Source organism: Pongo abelii, chromosome 13 (genome assembly GCF_028885655.2).
Source record: "Pongo abelii isolate AG06213 chromosome 13, NHGRI_mPonAbe1-v2.0_pri, whole genome shotgun sequence".
Lineage (NCBI taxonomy): Eukaryota > Metazoa > Chordata > Mammalia > Primates > Hominidae > Pongo > Pongo abelii.
The window spans coordinates 119,728,205-119,747,147 of NC_071998.2; the positions used below are offsets into that span (position 1 = coordinate 119,728,205).

The 18,943-nt window shown below is 55.5% G+C and overlaps 1 protein-coding gene across 4 annotated transcripts in view; it reads left to right on the top strand.

The window, feature by feature from the left end:
- Positions 1-1,130: 1,130 nt before the first annotated feature.
- Positions 1,131-18,943, top strand: part of CERCAM (cerebral endothelial cell adhesion molecule) — a 30,532-nt gene continuing 12,719 nt past the window's right edge. Inside the window, exons 1-9 of one of the 4 annotated variants that reach the window (XM_063714469.1) lie at positions 1,131-1,407; positions 4,252-4,375; positions 7,291-7,405; positions 13,781-13,900; positions 14,814-15,708; positions 16,014-16,145; positions 17,499-17,609; positions 17,779-17,896; positions 18,773-18,907. In XM_063714469.1, the coding sequence (XP_063570539.1) occupies positions 15,149-15,708; positions 16,014-16,145; positions 17,499-17,609; positions 17,779-17,896; positions 18,773-18,907 (1,056 nt within the window). In that variant the 5' untranslated portion in view covers positions 1,131-1,407; positions 4,252-4,375; positions 7,291-7,405; positions 13,781-13,900; positions 14,814-15,148. Of the gene's footprint in view, positions 1,408-4,251; positions 4,376-6,880; positions 7,406-13,780; positions 13,901-14,813; positions 15,709-16,013; positions 16,146-17,498; positions 17,610-17,778; positions 17,897-18,772; positions 18,908-18,943 lie in introns of those variants that run through there. The other 3 variants (XM_063714468.1, XM_063714470.1, XM_054521146.2) reach the window with 3 other exon arrangements.

Genomic DNA, 18,943 nt, shown 5'->3' on the forward strand with positions numbered 1-18,943 from the left:
CCTGGGGCCATGATGCTGTCTTGCTTTTGCTTGTAATAAAGAAAATATCTCAGCTACCCTTCCATGGTTGCTTGGCAACCCCGAGGGGGATTGGGTGGGGGGGACCAAGGGAAGGAGGGATGGGGGAGGACTCTAGAGCCAATCTGGAGACAAAGAGTAGGATTTGGGTGACATGGAGCCTGTTCTTAGTGCTAACCTGGCCTGGCCGGGGCGGCGGGTGGGGGCGGCGGGCTTCCTCTCACCCCAGTGTCTCACACCAATAAATATGGATTAGGGAAATGGGCTGAGTTTTTCCCACAGGCCTGAAAGGCCGCATCTGACCTTTCTACCCCCTTTATGTACCAACGTGACAGTCAGAGACAGCAAAGAGCAGGACCCCCTGAGATGCCTCCCCCATGGCCTTCTGACTTGGGGAAACTTTTCCCCCTCCTCCTTCCCCTGGCCCCAGACCAGGTCACAGCTCTGCCTGGGCCCCTGTTCCGGGGATGAGGAGGAGGCTGGTTTTCAGGTGGGCGCCAGGAGCTCCCATCCTCAGTGTCCACTCTGGGCCCTGCTGGCTGTGACCAGTGCAGAGCCAGGCTGTGAGGCCCTGGACTGGTTAGTGACGGCCCTGCCTGCCTCGTAGATAGTCCTCTGCTCTGTGGCTCCCCCATCCTGTCCCTGCCCCATCTCTGCCTGGGCCTCCTCCATCAGGAGCCCTGTCCTCTGTGTCCCTTTGCGTCCCTCTCCTCAGCTCCTTCCCACCACCCTCTCCTCGACTTGGTTTCCCTCTTTCTCTCCTCCTGCCCGCCCCCCACGCCCCAGTCGTCCATGAAACTAGGAAGCCCTTGTGGCTGAGGTATCTCCTGCAGTGAAGAGAGCAGGAAGGGTTGTGGAGCGGGAGGCGGGGGCCATGATCTCGCTCCCTGGTGCTCCAACTTGCTGGGCGTTGGCCAGGGGTGGGGATCGGCTGCTCTGAATGGAGTCAGTGTAGATGCAGGAAAAGCAAACACCTCCGTGTGGGCCCTGCTGGCAGTGGATGGGAGCGGTGTGGGGGCAGGGGCCTGCGCTCCTCTCAGCCTCCTTGATCAGACCTCTCCCCACTCCTGAGGCTCCCTGTCTTCCTGGACCCTTGGCCTACAGTGTCCAGAAGGAGAGTGGGGTGAAGGTTTAGGGGCAAGCCCTCTGGGAGACATCTTTGCTCAAATCTTTCCCTGCTCCTCTGCCCAACCCCCAGCCAGTGCCCTTCCTGCCCAGCAGATGCCAGGAAAATCTGTGCCCGGGAAGGGCGGTCTGGCACCTGAGGGCCCCGCCTGACCAGTCCTTCTCAGCAGCAGGAGCTGGGTGGGGGTCACCTTATACCAGAGACACCACAGCAGTGCCATCCACCTCCTGGGCTGAGGAGTACCCCCAAGAGGCTCTGCCCGGGTGAGTGCTCCTCTGGCCCCACAGCCAGGCAGTGAGGGAGGGAGAGGTTGTCCATGTCGGGGCTCCCCAAGACCCCCACAATCTCCGTGAGTCCTCATGGTTCTGTGTCATTTTCTGTTGTGACTGTCTCACCCTCTGTCGGGGACTCGTGTGTCACTGATGGCTTGGTGAGGGGAGCTGAAGGGATGGTTAGAGAAGCTGGAGGAGAGGGCTGGGAGTGTGAGGAGGCAGGAGGGGCTGGAGTCTAGGGTATAGGACTCCTGGATTCCCAGCCAACTTTTTGTGTTTTATTTTTATTTGTATGATTTTTAAATTTCTGTTTTAAAAGATGAGGTCTCTCTTGCATGGACTATATCTTTATATTAAAAAAAAAAAAAAAGATAAGGTCTCACTATGTTGCCCAGGCTGGTCTTGAACTCCTGGGCTCAAGCAATCCTCCCACCTCAGCCTCCCTAAGTGCTGTGATTACAGGCCTGAGCTACCGCACCCAGCCTAGCCAACTTTCTGATTAGATTTGTGAAATCACAGAGGCTCCTGTAATGGTTTCCTTTTAACGCTTTGGATTCTAAAAGACCTTTGGAATGAGCTCAGAGAGAGTCAGCAGTTCATCCCGGGTGACACAGCAAACTGGTGGTACTCAAACTCACCGGGCCCCCTCATCACACCGCAGGCTGTTTGTGTTATGGAAGCCATCTTTGACCACCTCTGTCTTTCCCTCTCCACATGCAGTTTCCCCCTGAATTTAAGAGGCTGAGGGGTAGAGGGAGCCGACTTTGCCTAGCACCTCCAGGCCTTTCCTTTCTGTTCTCTCTCCAGGCACCATGCCCAGGGCCCAGCCTAGTAGCAGGAGCAGCCCCTGCCTGGGCCTCAGAGGGCCACAATCTCCTCTGACTATTCCTGCGAAGCCGTGGTTGGCTTTTGCCTTACATCCCCCAGAGAATGGGGACCGCTTTGCTCTTGGTGTCTAACCATAGTCCCTCATGTTGTCTTCAAAGCCCAACCACGTCCCAAAAATCAAGGTCAACAGCGGACTGCATACCACAGCACCCCAGTGGTGCCTGCTTTGAGATGGGACCTGGCTGGGGGGACCCTGCCGAGTAGAAACAGGCATTCCTCACTGGGTCAGGCTCTGTTCTGAGGTCGTCCACGTACCTTGCTGAATGCTGGTCACCACATTCCTGCAATGTGGAGTCAGTTTTACAGATTGGAAAACTGAGACACAGAGCATTGAAGTGACTCATCTGTGGACACACTGCAAGAAAAAGAGCTGGGATTCAAGCCCATAGCTTGGCTGCAGAGCCCAATCTCTTAAACGTTCTTCCATAATGCCTCTGATTCCTAGGGGGCCTCCACTGGAGGTGATTGCATTCAATCCCCTGCATCTGGGTGTCCACCCAGGCCCACCTCTGCTCACAGATAAGAATCAATCAAGCTTTTATTTTTTTTTTAACTTTGTTTGTATTTTTCGAGACACGGTCTCACCCTGTCGCCCAGGCTGGAGTGCATGGCCAACACGCTTGGCTGATTTTTGTATTTTTTGTAGAGATGGAGTTTTGCCATGTTGCCCAGGCTGGTCTTGAACTCCTGGGCTTAAGTGATCCACCTGCCTCAGCCTCCCAAAGTGCTGGGATTACAGGCGGGAGCCTCCCAAAGTGCTTGTCCAACCTCGTTTTTAAAGGCAACTGCGGCTGGGCGCGGTGGTTCACGCCTGTAATCCCAGCACTTTGGGAGGCCGAGGAGGGCTGATCACAAGATCAGGAGTTGAGAGACCAGCCTGGCCAATATGGTGAAACTCCGTCTCTACTAAAAATACAAAAATTAGCCAGGCGTAGTGGTGGGTGCCTGTAGTCCCAGCTACTCAGGAGGCTGAGGCAGGAGAATCGCTTGAACCCGGGAGGTGGAGGTTGCAGTGAGCCAAGATCGCGCCACTGCACTCCAGCCTGGGTGACAGAGCGAGATTCTGTCTCAATAAATAAATAAATAAATAAAGGCACCTGCTCCAAGGGTGGAATTTCCCCTGGGGATAAGCAGACATTTCTTTATTCATAGCCTTCTGGCAGGGAGGGAAGACCCTCCCAGCCAGAACTCACCATGTCCAGCTGCCTCGTTGTTCCTCTCTCCTTCCCACTGGAGTATAATTTCGGGAAGGAAGCAGCTCCGCCTTGAGTCTTGGCTCCACAATCTCCAGGCTGTGTGATGCCGGACAAATGACTCAACTTCTCTGAGCCTTAGCTTAGCAAGTGTAAAGTGGAGCTAATTATACATCTGCTTTGTGAGTCTGAGAAAGTTTACATGATAAAAGGGTATGAAGGTCTGAAAGCGCTTAGTAAGCACAGTGCCTGGCACCTATGAAGTGCACAGGACCAAGTGGCAAATACTTCTTACTGCATCCTTACTTCTCACTGCATCCTGAGGGGTCGTTCCCAGACCTTGAGATCCCACCCAGCCACAGCCAAGTCACCTTCTGGGTTGTCTTACTTAGCCATGGGATTGTCCCTGTTCCCCTGTCCCCTCCCTAGTCCGGGTTCTGGACTCAAGAGAGAAGGCCCTAGGGGTAAAGGAGTTGGAGGAGGGGGCCTTGGCAGCACCACCATCACCACTATCATCATCCTCATTGAAACCCTTCTACCTGCAAGATCAGAGCCCGTGCTTTTGGCCTTATAGTTTAGCCTTCTTACTACAGATAGGGAAACTGAGGCCCACAGTGGGTAAGGACTTGCTCAGGGTCACGTAGCAAATTGGTGGTGGAGCAGGAACTAGCTCTCAGGCCTCCACATTCCCGGTTGGTTTCCCCTGTCTCTTCTTGACAACTGCCCACCTCAAGTCCTCCCCTGGTGTGCCTAGGGCGTGGGGCCTGGCACCCAGTCCTGCCTGGCAGAGCCTGGAGAGAAGTCAGCCGCGGTTGGTGAAGTAGTCGCAGCGGCCCGGCGCGTTCTCAGCCCAGCTCTTTGTCTGCTGCTTTGTGATGGTAAGTGCTGCTCCTAAATCAGTTCTGTGACACTGTTATTGTTGCCCAGGGCGCAAAGAGTCTAAACTTTTCCCCTGAGGTCAAGAATGTGGCTGGTCCCCAAGCCGCCCAGAGCAGAGGCCTGGGTGGCTGGGGGTGGGGATGGGGCCTCGCCCCGAGCTGGGGCGAGATGTTGGGGGGAGGGGGTCAGCGGGAACAAAACGCTTTGAAATGCCTCCTCTCCATCACTGCCAACATTGTCCGCTGCCCGCGGGGGGCCTGGCACCGCCTCGCCGGGGCTCCGGCCCCCAGCCCTGGCCAGGCCCAGCCCGACATCTGAAAATGGACAGAAGGTTATTGTCCCTTCCCGCAGCCCTTTGTCTGCCCCAGTTCCAGATGTCTAGGCTGGGACCAGGGAACTGACCCATGGTGGGCAGGGGGGAGGGGACAAAAAGGGAGAGCACGGGTCACTGCATCCTGAGGGGTCGTTCCCAGACCCCGAGATCCCACTCAGCCACAACCAAGTCACCTTCTGGGTTGTCTTACTTAGCCCTGGGATTGTCCCTATTCCCCTGTCCCCTCCCTACTCCAGGTTCTGGCCTCAAGAGAGAAGGCCCTAGGGGTACAGGAGTTAGAGCAGGGGACCTTGGCAGACTCACGGATGGGGCTGAATCCCAGCTCCACCCGGTAACTGTGTGATCTTGGACAGGTGTGGCCCTCTTCCAGCCTGCTTTCCCCATGTGGGGACCATGGACCAGGTTCATTCATTCACAAGTAATGACAGAGCCCTCCTACGTACCAGCTGTGAGCTGAGCATGGGGGCACGCGATGGTGGATGGGCCACTCAGATCCTGCCCTTGACCATTGTGGTTAAATAGAAGAGTAACAGGCAGGATTTCCCACCCACTACCTCTGGGTCAGGTCCTGGGCTAATCACTTCATCTGCGTCATCTCATCCTTTCCATAACAAAATCAAAGATGCAGAGGCATTGTTCCTGTCTCCATTTTCCGGCTTTGGAGACTGCTAGACTCTGAGAGGTCCAGTCACTTGCCCAAAGCCAGGCAGTCTGGAGGCAGCAGAGCTGGGATTCTAGCCCAGGCCGACCGTAGCCACCAGGAGGAGTAATTCGCTAATAAATACTTGGAAAGAATCGAGCACAGAACCTGACACAGCTCCAGACTCAGAACTGGTGTGTTTACTCCATGCATAGAGTGTCCCCATTCCACAGGTGGGGCGACTGAGGACAGGGAGAGAAAACCTGGGGCAAAAAGCTCCGGGGAACTTAAAACAGTAACACCAACAGCAGTTCCAGAGTAACCAGGGCTGGCCAGAGTGAGACAGGCAGACTTGGTTTCAAACCCCAAACCCCAACTCTGGATGAGCTTCGGCAAGTGATTTATTTAGATTCTCCGTGCCTCAGTTTCAAGGTTTCCTCTTCTGTAAAATAAAAATATTCCCAACTGGCCAGGCATGGTGGCTCACACCTGTAATCCCAGCATTTTGGGAGGCCAAGGCGGGCAGATCACTTGAGGTCAGGAGTTCAAAACCAGCCTGGTCAACATGGTGAAACCTCGTCTCTACTAAAAATACAAAAATTAGCTGGGCGTGGTGGCACATGCCTGTCGTCCCAGCTACTTGGGAAACTGAGGCAGAAGAATTGCTTGAACCAGGGAGGCAGAGGTTTCAGTGAGTCAAGATAGTACCACTGCACTCCAGCCTAGGCGGCACAGCAAAAATCCATCTCAAAAAAAAAAAAAAAAAAAAAAAAAGAATTCCTGACTTCACAGGGTTGTTGTGAAAATCGTTATATAATACATTTAAAGCACTTAGCAGGCTGGGCACGGTGGCTCATGCCTGTAATCCCAGCACTTTGGGAGGCCGAGGCAGGTGGATCACCTGAGGTCAGGAGTTGGAGACCAGCCTGACCAACATGGTGAAACCCCATCTCTACTAACAATACAAAAATCAACTGGGCGTGGTGGCGGGTGCCTGTGATCCCAGATACTTGGGAGGCTGAGGCAGGAGAATCACTTGAACCCGGGAGGCAGAGGCTGCAGTGAGCCGAGATCATGCCATTGCACTCCAGCCTGGGTGACAGAGACTCCGTCGCCTACCCAAAGAAAAAAGCACTTAGCAGATGCCTGGCACACAGCAAACGGTTAATGATAGCTATGATTATTATTCTGAATAAGGTTAACATTTATTCCTTTGAGCCTCCTGCTGGGTTCACCTGAGGACAAGGCTCTGTGGAGTGGGGCGGGGGTTAGGAGTTGTTGAGGGGGGTGGGGATAGCAAAACTTGGTCTTCTTGGGGTCCCTAGAAGTCCCGAGATGGGCTAGTTCTGTGGGTCAGGGGGAAGCAGAAGGTATCAGGGCTGAGAGAGGGAAGGGGCTGCCTGGGCCCAGAGGAGTTAATAGCTCCCAGGACCTGGCTCAGCAGGGCTGCCACGCTGCAACCACAGCAACGATTTTAGCAGAGGAGCCAGGACTGCTTCCTGATGGGCAAAACAGCTGGCTGCCCAGAGAAAACAGCTGGCCTGGTCCCAGCCTCCTGAGAACAGAGGCAGAGCCTCAGAGGAGGACAGCTGCACATCTGGGATCCTGGGAGAGGAGGGCATGGCCAAAAGGGAGAGAGAGGGTGGTCCGTGGAAGTGTGTGTGGGTGTTGGGTGGACCCCCAGAATGTGGGGGGCTGAGGGCAGATTCCTAGAGCAGAGACCAGGGTGTGCTAAGTCTAAGCAGAATGGGCAGGGATGCCTCCAGCTGGGCTTTGAGGGTCTCAGTCTTCCCTCAAATAGGAAAGATGAGGAGCAGGGGAGGATATTGGGGACAAGCCTCTGCTCAGCCTTGGGTCCTCTTGGAACTGGGCTTGGAGCCGGAGGTGGGGAGGGTGCCCAAGCTGAGCTCCTGGATTCCCATCTGCCGAACTGCACCCAGAACCAGGAGTGGGGCGTGGGCCCACCCTCTGGCCAGGATCCTGGGCTCCCTTGGCCACAAAGCAGGACAGAGGACCAGAGATCCCCCAACTCAGGAGACGTGAAGCTGGCAGCTGGTAAGAGCATCCAAGCATCCTCTCTGCTTTGGGTCCCCATTTCAAGCCTGTTTGACTGCCAGGCCACGAGGACTCCCAATCCGGGGACCCTACCTGGGCCCTGGGGCACCCCCAGGCTGCCCCTACCGATTGGCAAGGAAGCAGCTCCTGGGACCTCAAATGAGGTGGGGCAGGGTACACAGAGGGTTAATGGGGGTGTGGCCAGAGTCCACTGGACCAGAGCAGCCTACCCGGGTTGCTGACCCCCAACTCCCAGTGGCCTGATACCCCTAGTTTCTCTTTGACCCAAGGGGGCTCTTGCAGCCCACCTCCCTAACATTTAGGAGTAGGGGTTGGCCCCCAGTTTGAGTCTGCCAGCCTCAGCTCCCCTCTCCCTGGTGGAGCCATGCTACAAAGTCTTTGCCAGGGGCAGGCAGGCCTTGGAACTGAGGCTCCCAGCAGGACGAAGGCGCTGGGGAGGGGGACAGTTCTTGCAGGGTCTCTACTCCAGGAAGCTAGAGTCAAGCCTGAGGCGCTGGCGCCATCACCTGGATTTGGTCAGAACTACAATGGCTGAAGTGGGTGAGGATGCTGCAGGCAGAAACCCGCAGCCTCACCAGGTGTGTCAGCCCCATAGGATCCGGATCCCGCTCAGCCAGGTGGGCCCAAGCAATCATTTTTTTTCCAGGCATGACCCAGCTAATGAGGTCTTAGGCTCCATAGGACAGCACTTTTTTTTTTTTTTTTTTTTTTTTTGAGACGGAGTTTTGCTCTTGTTGCCCAGGCTGGAGTGCAATGGCGAGATCTCGGCTTACTGCAACCTCTGCCTCCGGGTTCAACCGATTCTCTTGCCTCAGCCTCCGGAGTAGCTGGGATTACAGGCACCCGCCATCACGCCCGGCTAATTTTGTATTTTTTTAGTAGAGACAGGGTCTCTCCATGTTGGCCAGGCTGGTCCCAACCTCAGGTGATCCACCCGCCCCAGCCTCCCAAAGTGCTGGAATTACAGGCATGAGCCACTGCGCCCGAGCTTTTTTTTTTTTTGATGGAGTCTTGCTCTGTAGCCCAGGCTGGAGTGCAGTGGTAGGATCTTGGCTCACCACAACCTCCGCCTCCTGGGTCCCAGTCCAAGAAATTCTCCTGCCTCAGCCTCCTGGGTAGCTGGGATTACAGGCACGTGCCATCATACCCAGCTAATTTTTGTATTTTTAGTAGGGATTACATGTCTGTAATCCCAGCACTTTGGGAGGCCGAGGTGGGTGGATCACGAGGTCAGGAGTTCAAGACCAGCCTGGCCAAGATGGTGAAACCCTGTCTCTAGTAAAAATACAAAAATTAGCCGGGCACTGTGGTGGGCGCCTGTAATCCCAACTACTCGGGAGGCTGAGGCAGGAGAATCCCTTGAACCTGGGAGGCGGAGGTTGCAGTGAGCCAAGACCCCACCGTTGCACTCCAGCCTGAGTGACAGAGCGGGACTACGTCTCAAAAAAAAAAAAGAAAAGAAAAGAAAAAAAGGAAATCCAAAACCCTGCCATATAGCCGGGTGCGGTGGCTCACGCCTGTAATCCCAGCACTTTGGGAGGCTGAGGTGGGTGCATCACCTGAGGTCAGGAATTTGAGACCAGCCTGGCCAACACTGGCAAAACCCCGTCTCTACTAAAAATACAAAAGTTAGTCGGGCGTCGTGGCAGGTGCCTGTAATCCCAGCTGCTCGGGAGGCTGAGGCAGGAGAATCGCTTGAACCCAGGAAGCGGAGGTTGCAGTGAGCTGAGATCATGCCACTGCACTCCAGTCTGGGCAACAGAGCGAGACTCCCTCTCAAACACAAAACCAAAATCAAAACCCTGCCATAGTTTCAAGGCACTGGGTGACCTGGCCGTTCCCACCTATTTGACCTCACCTCTTACCATATCCTCTTGCTCACCTTGCTCCAATCACACTGGCCGCCTTGCGTGTTCCCACCTCAGGGCCTTTGCTCTACCTATTCCTTCATCTGGAACACTCTTCCTTCAGATCTCCCCTTGATTAGCTCTTCCTTTTGTTCCAAAATGTCTTCCCTGACCCCTCTGTCTGAATGTTGCTCGACTCCCAACTACTCTCAGTTCTCTCTCTCTCTTATTTATTTATTTGTTTTTGAGCCAGTGTCTGGCTCTGTTGCCCAGGCTGGAGTGCAGTGGCGCAATCTCAGCTCACTGCAACCTCTGCCTGCTGGGCTCAAGTGATTCTCCCACCTCAACCTCCTGAGTAGCTGGGACTACAGGTGTGCACCACCATGCTCGGCTAATTTTTGTACTTTTTGTAGAGACAGGGTTTCACCATGTTGGCCAGGCTGGTCTCGAACTCCTGAGCTCAAGCAATGTGCCTGCCTTGGCTTCCCAAAGTGCTGGGATTATAGGTGTGAGCCACTGCCTTCAGCCTACTCTCAGTTCTTGATCACGTGTTTCAATTTGTTCATGGCATTTACCATTCCTTGAAATGATCTCTTCATTGATTGTTTTGCTTGTTTCCTATCTGTCTCTCCTCACCAAAATGTAAGGAGCCTAGGAGCAGAGACTGCATCTGTTTTGTGCACGTCTGTATTCCCAGCCCCGAGCATTCCACCTGCACATAGCATGTGCTCGGGAAATAGTTGCTGAATGAACGGGATCATACAGAATGACCTGTAGGGATATGTCTTCCCAGACATGGCATCAGGGAAATCTTTGCAGAGAGAGGAAGTTTGGGCTGAGACTATAGGACCCAGAGTGTAGAAGCTGCCCAGGAAGGGAAAGACCAGACCAGGCAGTGGGACCAAGGGAAAAAATAGAAAAGGGTGTGGGAAGGTCCAAAAGCATGGAGTATTCTGGAAACTGTAAATGGTGCAATTTGGCTGGAGCATAAGGTCGGGTCAGGGGGAGGGCTTGCAGACCAGAGGAGGTGGAGAAGATGCAAGCAGGCCATGAAGGGCCTTGTTGCCCCTTGACAGGTTGAGCTCTGTGCTCAGCAGCGGCAGCCCTGAAGGGAGTTATTGTCAGGCATTTTAGAAAGGGGTGCTGGCCAGACTCAGTAGCTCACACCTGCAATCCAAGCACTTTGGGAGGCCGAGGTGGGAGGATCGCTTAAGTCCAGGAGTTCAAGACCAGCCTGGGCAGCATAGTGAGATCCCCGTCTATACAAAATAAATAAATAAATAAATATTAGGCATGCACCTGTAATCCCAGCTACTCAGGAGGCTGAGATGGGAGGATGGCTTGAGTCCAGGAGTTCAAGGATGCAGTGAGCAATGATCATGCTGCTGTACTCCAGCCTGGATGCAGGTATGAGGAGGAAGTGTCCACTCAGGGGGAGTGGTTGGAGGACTCTGGTCTCTGCAGGATCCACCTTGGTGTGTGTCAAGCAGAGAATGGAAGGAAGTGAAGAGTGAGACAGGGAACAAGGTGCACATTCACCATTCAAGAGGCTTGGAGGAAGAGAGCGAGTTATGGCCACAGCTAGAGGCCACAGGGGTGCCTTGGTGCTTTCTTATCTTTGGTTGGGGGAGATCCAAGTCCTTTGACATGTGGAAGGAAGGGCCCAGAAGAGAGGGAGGATGGGGATCCAGGAAGGGTGAGGGGACCAGGTGTAACCACCCAATGGGTTCACCTTGCTCACTGCGTAGACAGAACCGATTTATCAAGACAGGGGAATTACAAAGGAGAAAGAGTAATTCACGCAGAGCCGGCTGTGCGGGAGACGGGAGTTTTATTATTACTTAAATCGGTTCTCCCCAGTCATGTGGGGATCAGAGTTTTTAAAGATAATTTGGCAGGTAGGGGCTTGGAAAGTGGGAAATGCTGATTGGTCAGGTTGGAGATGGAATCATAGGAGGTGGAAGTTAGGTGTTCTTAATGTCTTCTGTTCCTGGGTGCAATGGTAGAACTGGTTGGGCCAGATTACTGGTCTGGCTGGTGTCAGCTGATCCATCAGGTGCAGGGTGTGCAAAATATCTCAAGCACTGACTTTAGGTTTTACAATAGTGATGTTACCCCAGGAACAATTTGGGGAGGACCCAAAGGCTGCATGACCCCTAAATTGTAATTTCTAATCTTATAGCTAATTTGCCAGTACTGCAAAGGCAGACTGGACCCCAGGCAAGAAGAAGGGTCTTTTTGGGAAAGGGCTGTTATAAATTGTGTTTCAGAGTCAAACCATGAACTGAATTCCCTCCCAAAGTTAGTTCAGCCTACACCCAGGAGTGAACAAGGACAGCTTAAGGGTTAGAAGCAAGACAGAATCAGTTAGGTCTGATTTGTTTCGCTGTCATAATTTCCTGAGTTACAAATTTGCAAAGGCGGTTTCACAGGGGCCGTTCTGTTGAGGAGGGGTGTGCCTCCTGAGGCTGGCTGAGGGCAGAGTTGGAAGGTTTGGAGGCTGGAAATGAGAGTTCCCAGGTAATGGCTTCTATTTTCTCCAAAAAGTAGTAGAGAGATCTTTGCTGGGGGAGAGGGGCAGTGGAATGGGGGCTTGAGAAAACTGGAGGCTTTTTTTTGTTTTGTTTTTTTGAGACAGAATCTCACTCTGTCACCCAGGCTGGAGTGCAGTGGCGTGATCTCGGGTCACTGCAACGTCCACCTCCTAGGTTCAAGTGATTCTTCTGCCTCAGAATCCCAAGTGGCTGGGGCTACAGGCATGTGCCACCACACCTGGCTAATTTTTTTTGTATTATTATTATTATTATTTTTTTGAAACAGAGTTTCGCCCTTGTTGCCCAGGCTGGAATGCGATGGCGCAATCTCGGCTAACTGCAACCTCTGCCCCCTGGGTTCAAGTGATTCTCCTGCCTCAGCCTCCTGAGTAGCTGGGCTTACAGACACGCGCCACCATGTCCAGCTAATTTTGTGTTTTCAGTACAGATGGGGTTTCTCCATCTTGGTCAGGCTGGTCTTGAGTTGTCGACCTCAGGTGATTCACCTGCCTCAGCCTCCCAAAGTGCTGGGATTACAGGTGTGAGCCACAGCCCTGGCCTTTTTTTTTTTTTGTATTTTTAATAGAGACAGCGTTTCACTGTGTTTCCTAGGCTGGTCTCCAACTCCTGGACTCAAGTGATCCGCCCACCTCAGCCTCCCGAAGTCCTGGGATTACAGGCATGAGCCACCGTGCCTCAATGACTGGAAGCATTTGAAATGCCCTGAGGGGAGTGGGCAGGGGACACAGGGAAACAGGATTCTTGGGCTGGGTGAGAGCCCAACTGAGGGTAGAGACCCTGAGTTTGCAGTAGCCCCAACCTGCCCCAAAACAAGATGGCTATTGGGTTTTCCAGGAAGGTGTGATGGGAAAACTCTGAGGCAAGAAAGTTAGTGACAGGCTGGACTACTGGGGAGGGTGGGAGGACTGGGGGGAAGAGGAGGACTTGAGGCCAGGGAATAATCTGGAAGGCCCCTGTCTTAGTCCGTTTGGGCTGCTATAACAACATATCTTAGACTGCATAATGTATAAACAACAGAAATTTATCAGCCGGGCACGGTGGCTCACACCTGTAATCCCAGCACTTTGGGAGGCTGAGGCGGCTGGATCACCTGAGGTCAGGAATTCGAGACCAGCCTGACCAATGTAGTGAAAACCCATCTCTACTAAAAATACAAAAAATTAGCCAAGCATAGTGATGTGTGCCTGTAATCCCAGCTACTCAGGAGACTGAAGCAGGAGAATCGCTTGAACCACCCCCCACCCCTGACCAAAAAAAGAAATTTATTGCTTATAGTTCTGGGGGTTGGGAGGTCCACGGTCAAGGCGCCAGCAGATTTGGTGTCTGGTAAGGGCCCGTTCCTCATACCTGGGGCCTTCTAGCTGTGTCTTCATGTAGCAGAAGGGGTGGACAAGCTCCCCAGGCCTCGTTTTTTCTTTTTGAGACGGAGTCTCACTCTGTTGCCAGGCTGGAGTACAGTGGCGGGATCTCGGCTCACTACAAGCTCCGCTTCCCGGGTTCATGCCATTCTCCTGCCTCAGCCTCCCGAGTAGCTGGGACTACAGGCGCCCGCCACCACGCCCGGCTATTTTTTTCTATTTTTTAATAGAGACGGGGTTTCACCGTGTTAGCCAGGATGGTCTCGATCTCCTGACCTCGTGATCCGCCCGCCTCGGCCTCCCAAAGTGCTGGGATTACAAGCCTGAGCCACCGCACCCGGCCGGCCCTGCCTCTTAATACCCTGACATTAACATTAGGTTTCAACATTCAGACCATATAGCACCCTTGGACAGGACAGGCAGAGGCTGTGGAATGACTCTGGGTGTGTGTGGGGGGGGGGGAGGTGAAGTAGGGAACACTGCTTTGCTTTAGAAAGGGAATCCCTCTTCTGGGGCTGGGAGTGGCTTCCCGCAGGGGACTACCGTGCAAGGGAGGAGAAATCTGGCATCTCTCCAGAATGCTTCTCATTGCAGGGCCGCTGGCCTAGAAATGGCCTCAAATGGAAGCTGCCACCCGATCCTGGTGGAGGCTTTGGAGCTAGGCTAGAGATCAGTACTCCAGGGTTCAGTGCGCACGTGCTGCCCACGCACTAGGTAAGTCCCTTCCTCTATGGACCTCCAGCCCTCCCCTTGCAGAGGAGATCGTGTGCACAGCCCTAGCTCCCCTCCCCGACCTTGGGAAAAGGCTGAAGGGAGACCCCGTGGTGTTCCTAGGAAAGGAGATCTTCCCAGCGGTGGGAGGGTGAAGGGGGAGACTCCCTCTCCTCCAGTCCTGTCTTCCCAGCCCCAGGGCGGAGCTCTTCGTGTGTGTCAGGCTCCATGCGGGAAAAGCTGCCAGTGCATTCATTCTCTCGAGGAATCCCTGCAAACCCTCCCAGATGGGTGGCGTTATCAGCCCGATTTTACCCGAGAGGCTCCTGAGGGAAAGAGACCTGTCTGAGTTTGGTGACAGACACCTGGTTCGATCCCATCTGTGGTGCCGCCAGGCCTCTCCCTTTTCTGCTCCTTTCCCGAGAGGCTGGAGAGTCCTTTCCCTCCCAGCAGGGTCCTAAGGACCCCGGCGGTGCTCCAGGGGAGCCAACATCCCCTGCTTTGGAGGGCGGACAGGTCGGGTCGCAGTGAGCAGCTCCGTGGTGTCCCCTAGTTCTACACTCAGACCAAGAGAGGGCTGTGAGGGCTGTGCTCTTTTTTTTTTTTTTTTTCCTTTTTGAGAGGGAGTCTCGGTCTGTCATCCAGGCTGTAGTGCAGTGGCGCGATCTCGGCTCACTGCAACCTGCACCTCCTGGGTTCAAGCGATTCTCCTGCCTCAGCCTCCCAAGTAGCTGGGAGCACAGGCACCCGCCACCACGCCCGGCTAAATTTTGTATTTTTAGTACAGATGGGGTTTCACCATGTTGGCCAGGCTGGTCTTGAACTGATCTCAGGTGATCCGCCCGCCTCAGCCTCCCAAAGTGCTAGGATTACAGGCGTGAGCTACCACGCCCGGCCTGGCTGTGCTCTCTTAAAGGGCCGAAGCAATGCGGGTGCTGGCGACCGACGCAAGGAGGTGACGCGCAGGGGACTTAAGGAGCGAACCGCCGCGGGAGGACGCGCCCAGGTCAGAGGGACTCCCTTTGCGCCCCCCACGCTGGGTCTCTGGCCCACGCGTGGCCCGGCTGGTCTGCGGAGCAGGCGCCAGGGCCGCCAGAGGGCGCCTGGGGCAGAGGAGGGGGCGGGAGCCGGGGAAGCCCGGGAGGTGGTGGCCGAGTAGGCACCGCCCCTCTGGGTCTGCGGCTCAGGTCGAAGGGTCCGCTGCGTGGGCCGGGGAATCCGGATTCCGGGAGTTCAACGCCCAGGGGTTCCATGAGCCCCTACTGTTCTCGGACGCCCGGCTGGCCCGGACGCACTCGTCCCAGCACCCCTCCCCCGTCCCCGTCCCCGTCCTCCCGCCCCTCCCCCGTCGCCCCTCCGGGGTCCAGCCGGGCTGGGCTGCTCCAGGGTCGCGGCTGGCGCGGGTCCCCGGGACCTGGCCCTCCGGTGCCCCAGGCCAAGGACAGAAAACTTGAGCATCCACGCGCAGGGGTGGGGAGGGGGATCCCACTCTGGGGGTGCACTGCCCCGCCCTCTCCGGGTCTGCCTCGGCCCCGCCCGGGCCCCAGGCCCCGCCCCCTCCCCTCTGCTGGCCGGAGAGCCCCGGGGGCCGCCGCAGCCGCCCGAGCGCCCGCCATGCGCGCTGCCCCCGCCGCGCCGCTGCTCCAGCTGCTGCTCCTGCTGGGGCCGTGGCTGGAGGCTGCGGACGTTGTGGAGTCGCCGCTGCCCGCCGTGGTCCTTGCCATCCTGGCCCGCAATGCTGAACACTCGCTGCCCCACTACCTGGGCGCCCTGGAGCGGCTGGACTACCCCCGGGCCAGGATGGCCCTCTGGTGAGAGACCCGGGCATTGGCACCGAGTGGGCACCTAACCCCCAGCCTCGCAGATGGCCCCCGCCCCCGGCGGCCCTGTTTGCTCTCTCCCTGCCCAGACACCACCTAGACAGGCCCCTCCCCTCACAGACGGCCCTGCCAGCCCGAGCCCCCAGACAGGAACCCGAGCCCCCTGCTGGGAGACGACAGACCTCTGAGGCCACAGGCGGACGCGGGACACCCACCCCTCCTTCTGGTCCCCTACTCCTTCCTCTTGGGGCCTTCCCTGGGTGTAGGTTGGGCCCAGCCAGCCCTTTTCACCCCAGCCTTCAGGGCCCAGCTCAACCCCGGTGGGACCTGTGGTTGGCTGGATTTGAAGAGGAGCAGACAGGAACCTCTGAAGTCCACTGGGGTCCAACGTGGCAGGGATCGACCAGGCTGGAGGCTTCCGTGCACAGGTTGGGGGTGCCATCAGCACTGGGCTCTGGGCTGTGCAGCGGAGTCAGACCGGCCCCCCTCTCTCTGTGCTGGGGCCAGCTCTCTTGGTAGATCTTGGTAGAGGGGCGGGATCCTGTCAGCTAAGGGCAGTCCCCCTTCCTGGAGCCTCTCCCCTCTGGCATCTCTGTACCCACAGGGCACTGGGATTGAAGGCCACAACCCCTGGTCTGTAGACACCAGAACAGGGAGGAGTCCCTGGCTGAGGTTGGGGGTAAACTAAGAAAAATGACAAGCCACCCTCTACAACACACCACAGTTGGGCTGGGGGGGTGGAGCCCTGGCCTGGGGAGGCCGCCCACAATTACCACAGTTTGGGAGTTTGTTAGTTCCCACCCCTGTAAGACTTGACACGTAGTCTTCATTTCTGGGGAACTGGCTTAAAGGGGCAGCATCACCCAAAACCTGGGCACTTGGCTAAACCCCCACCTCTGTTATGGGGGCCCCTTCCCCAGGAGAGGGGAGGCTGTGCCCCATGACAACAGAGCTCGGACCCATCTGCATTCTCAGGGACGCTCAGAGCATGGTTTGGTCCTTATTACAACCTGGGGGTGGAGGAAAGCAGCAGCTCTTCTGTCTAGTCTCCACTCAGAGAGGGACAGGGGCTGGCCTGTGGTCACACAGCCACAGGTCACACAGGTAGGTATCTGCCCACCTAACGAAGGTAACTAGGGAACGTGCCAGGTGTGCTCCTTAAAGTCGAGGTACTTTTCATCTTTCAAAATGCATTCATTGGCCAGGCGTGGTGGCTCACGCCTGTAATTTCAGCACTTTGGGAGGCCGAAGTGGGCAGATCACCTGAGGTGAGGAGTTCAAGACCAGCCTGGCTAACATGGTGAAACCCCATCTCTACTAAACACACAAAAATTAGCCGGGCATGGTGGTGCGCACCTGTAATCCCAGCTACTCGGGAGGCTGAGGCAGGAGAATCACTTGAACCCGGGAGGCGGAGGTTGCAGTGAGTCGAGATCACACCACTGCACTCCAGCCTGGGCGACAGAGCAAGATTCCATCTCAAAAAAAATGCATTCATCTTCTCTTCTCTTGGCCCATCACATAGGCAGGACAGCTTAAGTTATAGAGGGAGGACGTGAAGCCCAGAGAAAGATGGGACTTGCCTGAGGTCACACAGCAGGTCACAGAACTGTGGTGGGGACCTGGCTGTGCTGCCTCCAGCCTCTCTGCTGTAGCACAACTACCCTTCACTGTTCCAAGGAGAGCTCGACCTCAAAGGCGTTGGTGCTTTGGGGTCAAGGCTGCCTTGGGGTTCAATCCTGTGGCTTTGCCCCCTCAGGCTTTTTTCTTCCCGTCCCCAGGTGTGCCACGGATCACAATGTGGACAACACCACAGAGATGCTGCAGGAGTGGCTGGCGGCTGTGGGCGATGACTATGCTGCTGTGGTCTGGAGGCCTGAGGGCGAGCCCAGGTGGTGATCTGAGGGGAAGGGTGCTGGGGAAGATGGAGAACAGCTGCAGCCCAGAGAGGAAAAGGGTCAGCCCAGAGCCACAGCCTCCAAGCCAGGGCTCTGTCCACTGCCCTGCAGAGAGGGAGGGGCATGTACCCCATGGGAACATCTCACCTCTCTATCCCCTCAGGTTCTACCCAGATGAAGAGGGTCCCAAGCACTGGACCAAAGAAAGGCACCAGTTTCTGATGGAGCTGAAGCAGGAAGCCCTCACCTTTGCCAGGGACTGGGGGGCCGACTATATCCTGGTGAGGAAGTCTGGCTAGAATTGGGCTTCTGAAAAGTGGTAGTATCTGTCCCTGATAGAAATCTGGGTATAGGCTGGGCGCAGTGGCTCATGCCTATAATCCTAGCACTTTGGGAGGCCAAGGCAGGTGGATCACCCGAGGTCAGAAGTTCAAGACCAGCCTGGCTAACATGGTGATACCCCATCTCTACTAAAAATACAATAATTAGCTGGGCGTGGTGGCAGGCGCCTGTAATCCCAACTACTTGGGAGGCTGAGGCATGAGAATCGCATGAACCTGGGAGGTAGAGGTTGCACTAAGCTGAAATCACGCCACTGCATTCCAGCCTGGGTGACAAGAATGAAACTCAGTCTCAAAAAAAAAAAAAAAAAAAAGAAATCTGAATGTGACTGACCCACCCGAAGGCTGGATCCTTCAGCAGGCTATCTGGGCCAGAGCCCAGACCAGATGTTCAGATTGGGTCCCTGTGTTAAAAGCTCAGACTAGGTACTAAGCCTGGACCCCTCAGATAGATCCCGTTATATAGACTTTACTGAGCCTCAATTCCTGGGCTAGAGCCCAGGGTATAAACTGAGCCTGGATCTCTGAACTAGAGCTCAGAGTAGGTGTTTGGATCCATTTTCTAAGCCAGATCCCAGATAAAGGTCTTAGATCAGCAACTCAGGTATAATCTCTGGACCCAATCCCTGAGTCAGTGCCCCAGACTAGAGCCTTGGTCCAGAAACAGATGTACTGAGTTTGTTAGTTAGACCTCTGTAAGAGCATTCCCACTGGATCCTAGGAGCCACGCTGGGTCTCTGGCAGGACCACTCAGTGAACTCCTTGGGGGGCTGCAGCCCAGGCAGGGCTGGAGCCTGTGACGTCCCCTCCCCAAAGTTTGCAGACACAGACAACATTCTGACCAACAATCAGACTCTGCGGCTTCTCATGGGGCAGGAGCTTCCTGTGGTGGCCCCAATGCTGGACTCCCAGACCTACTACTCCAACTTCTGGTGTGGGATCACCCCCCAGGTGAGGCCGGGATGGGGGCCTTGGGTGGATTGAGGT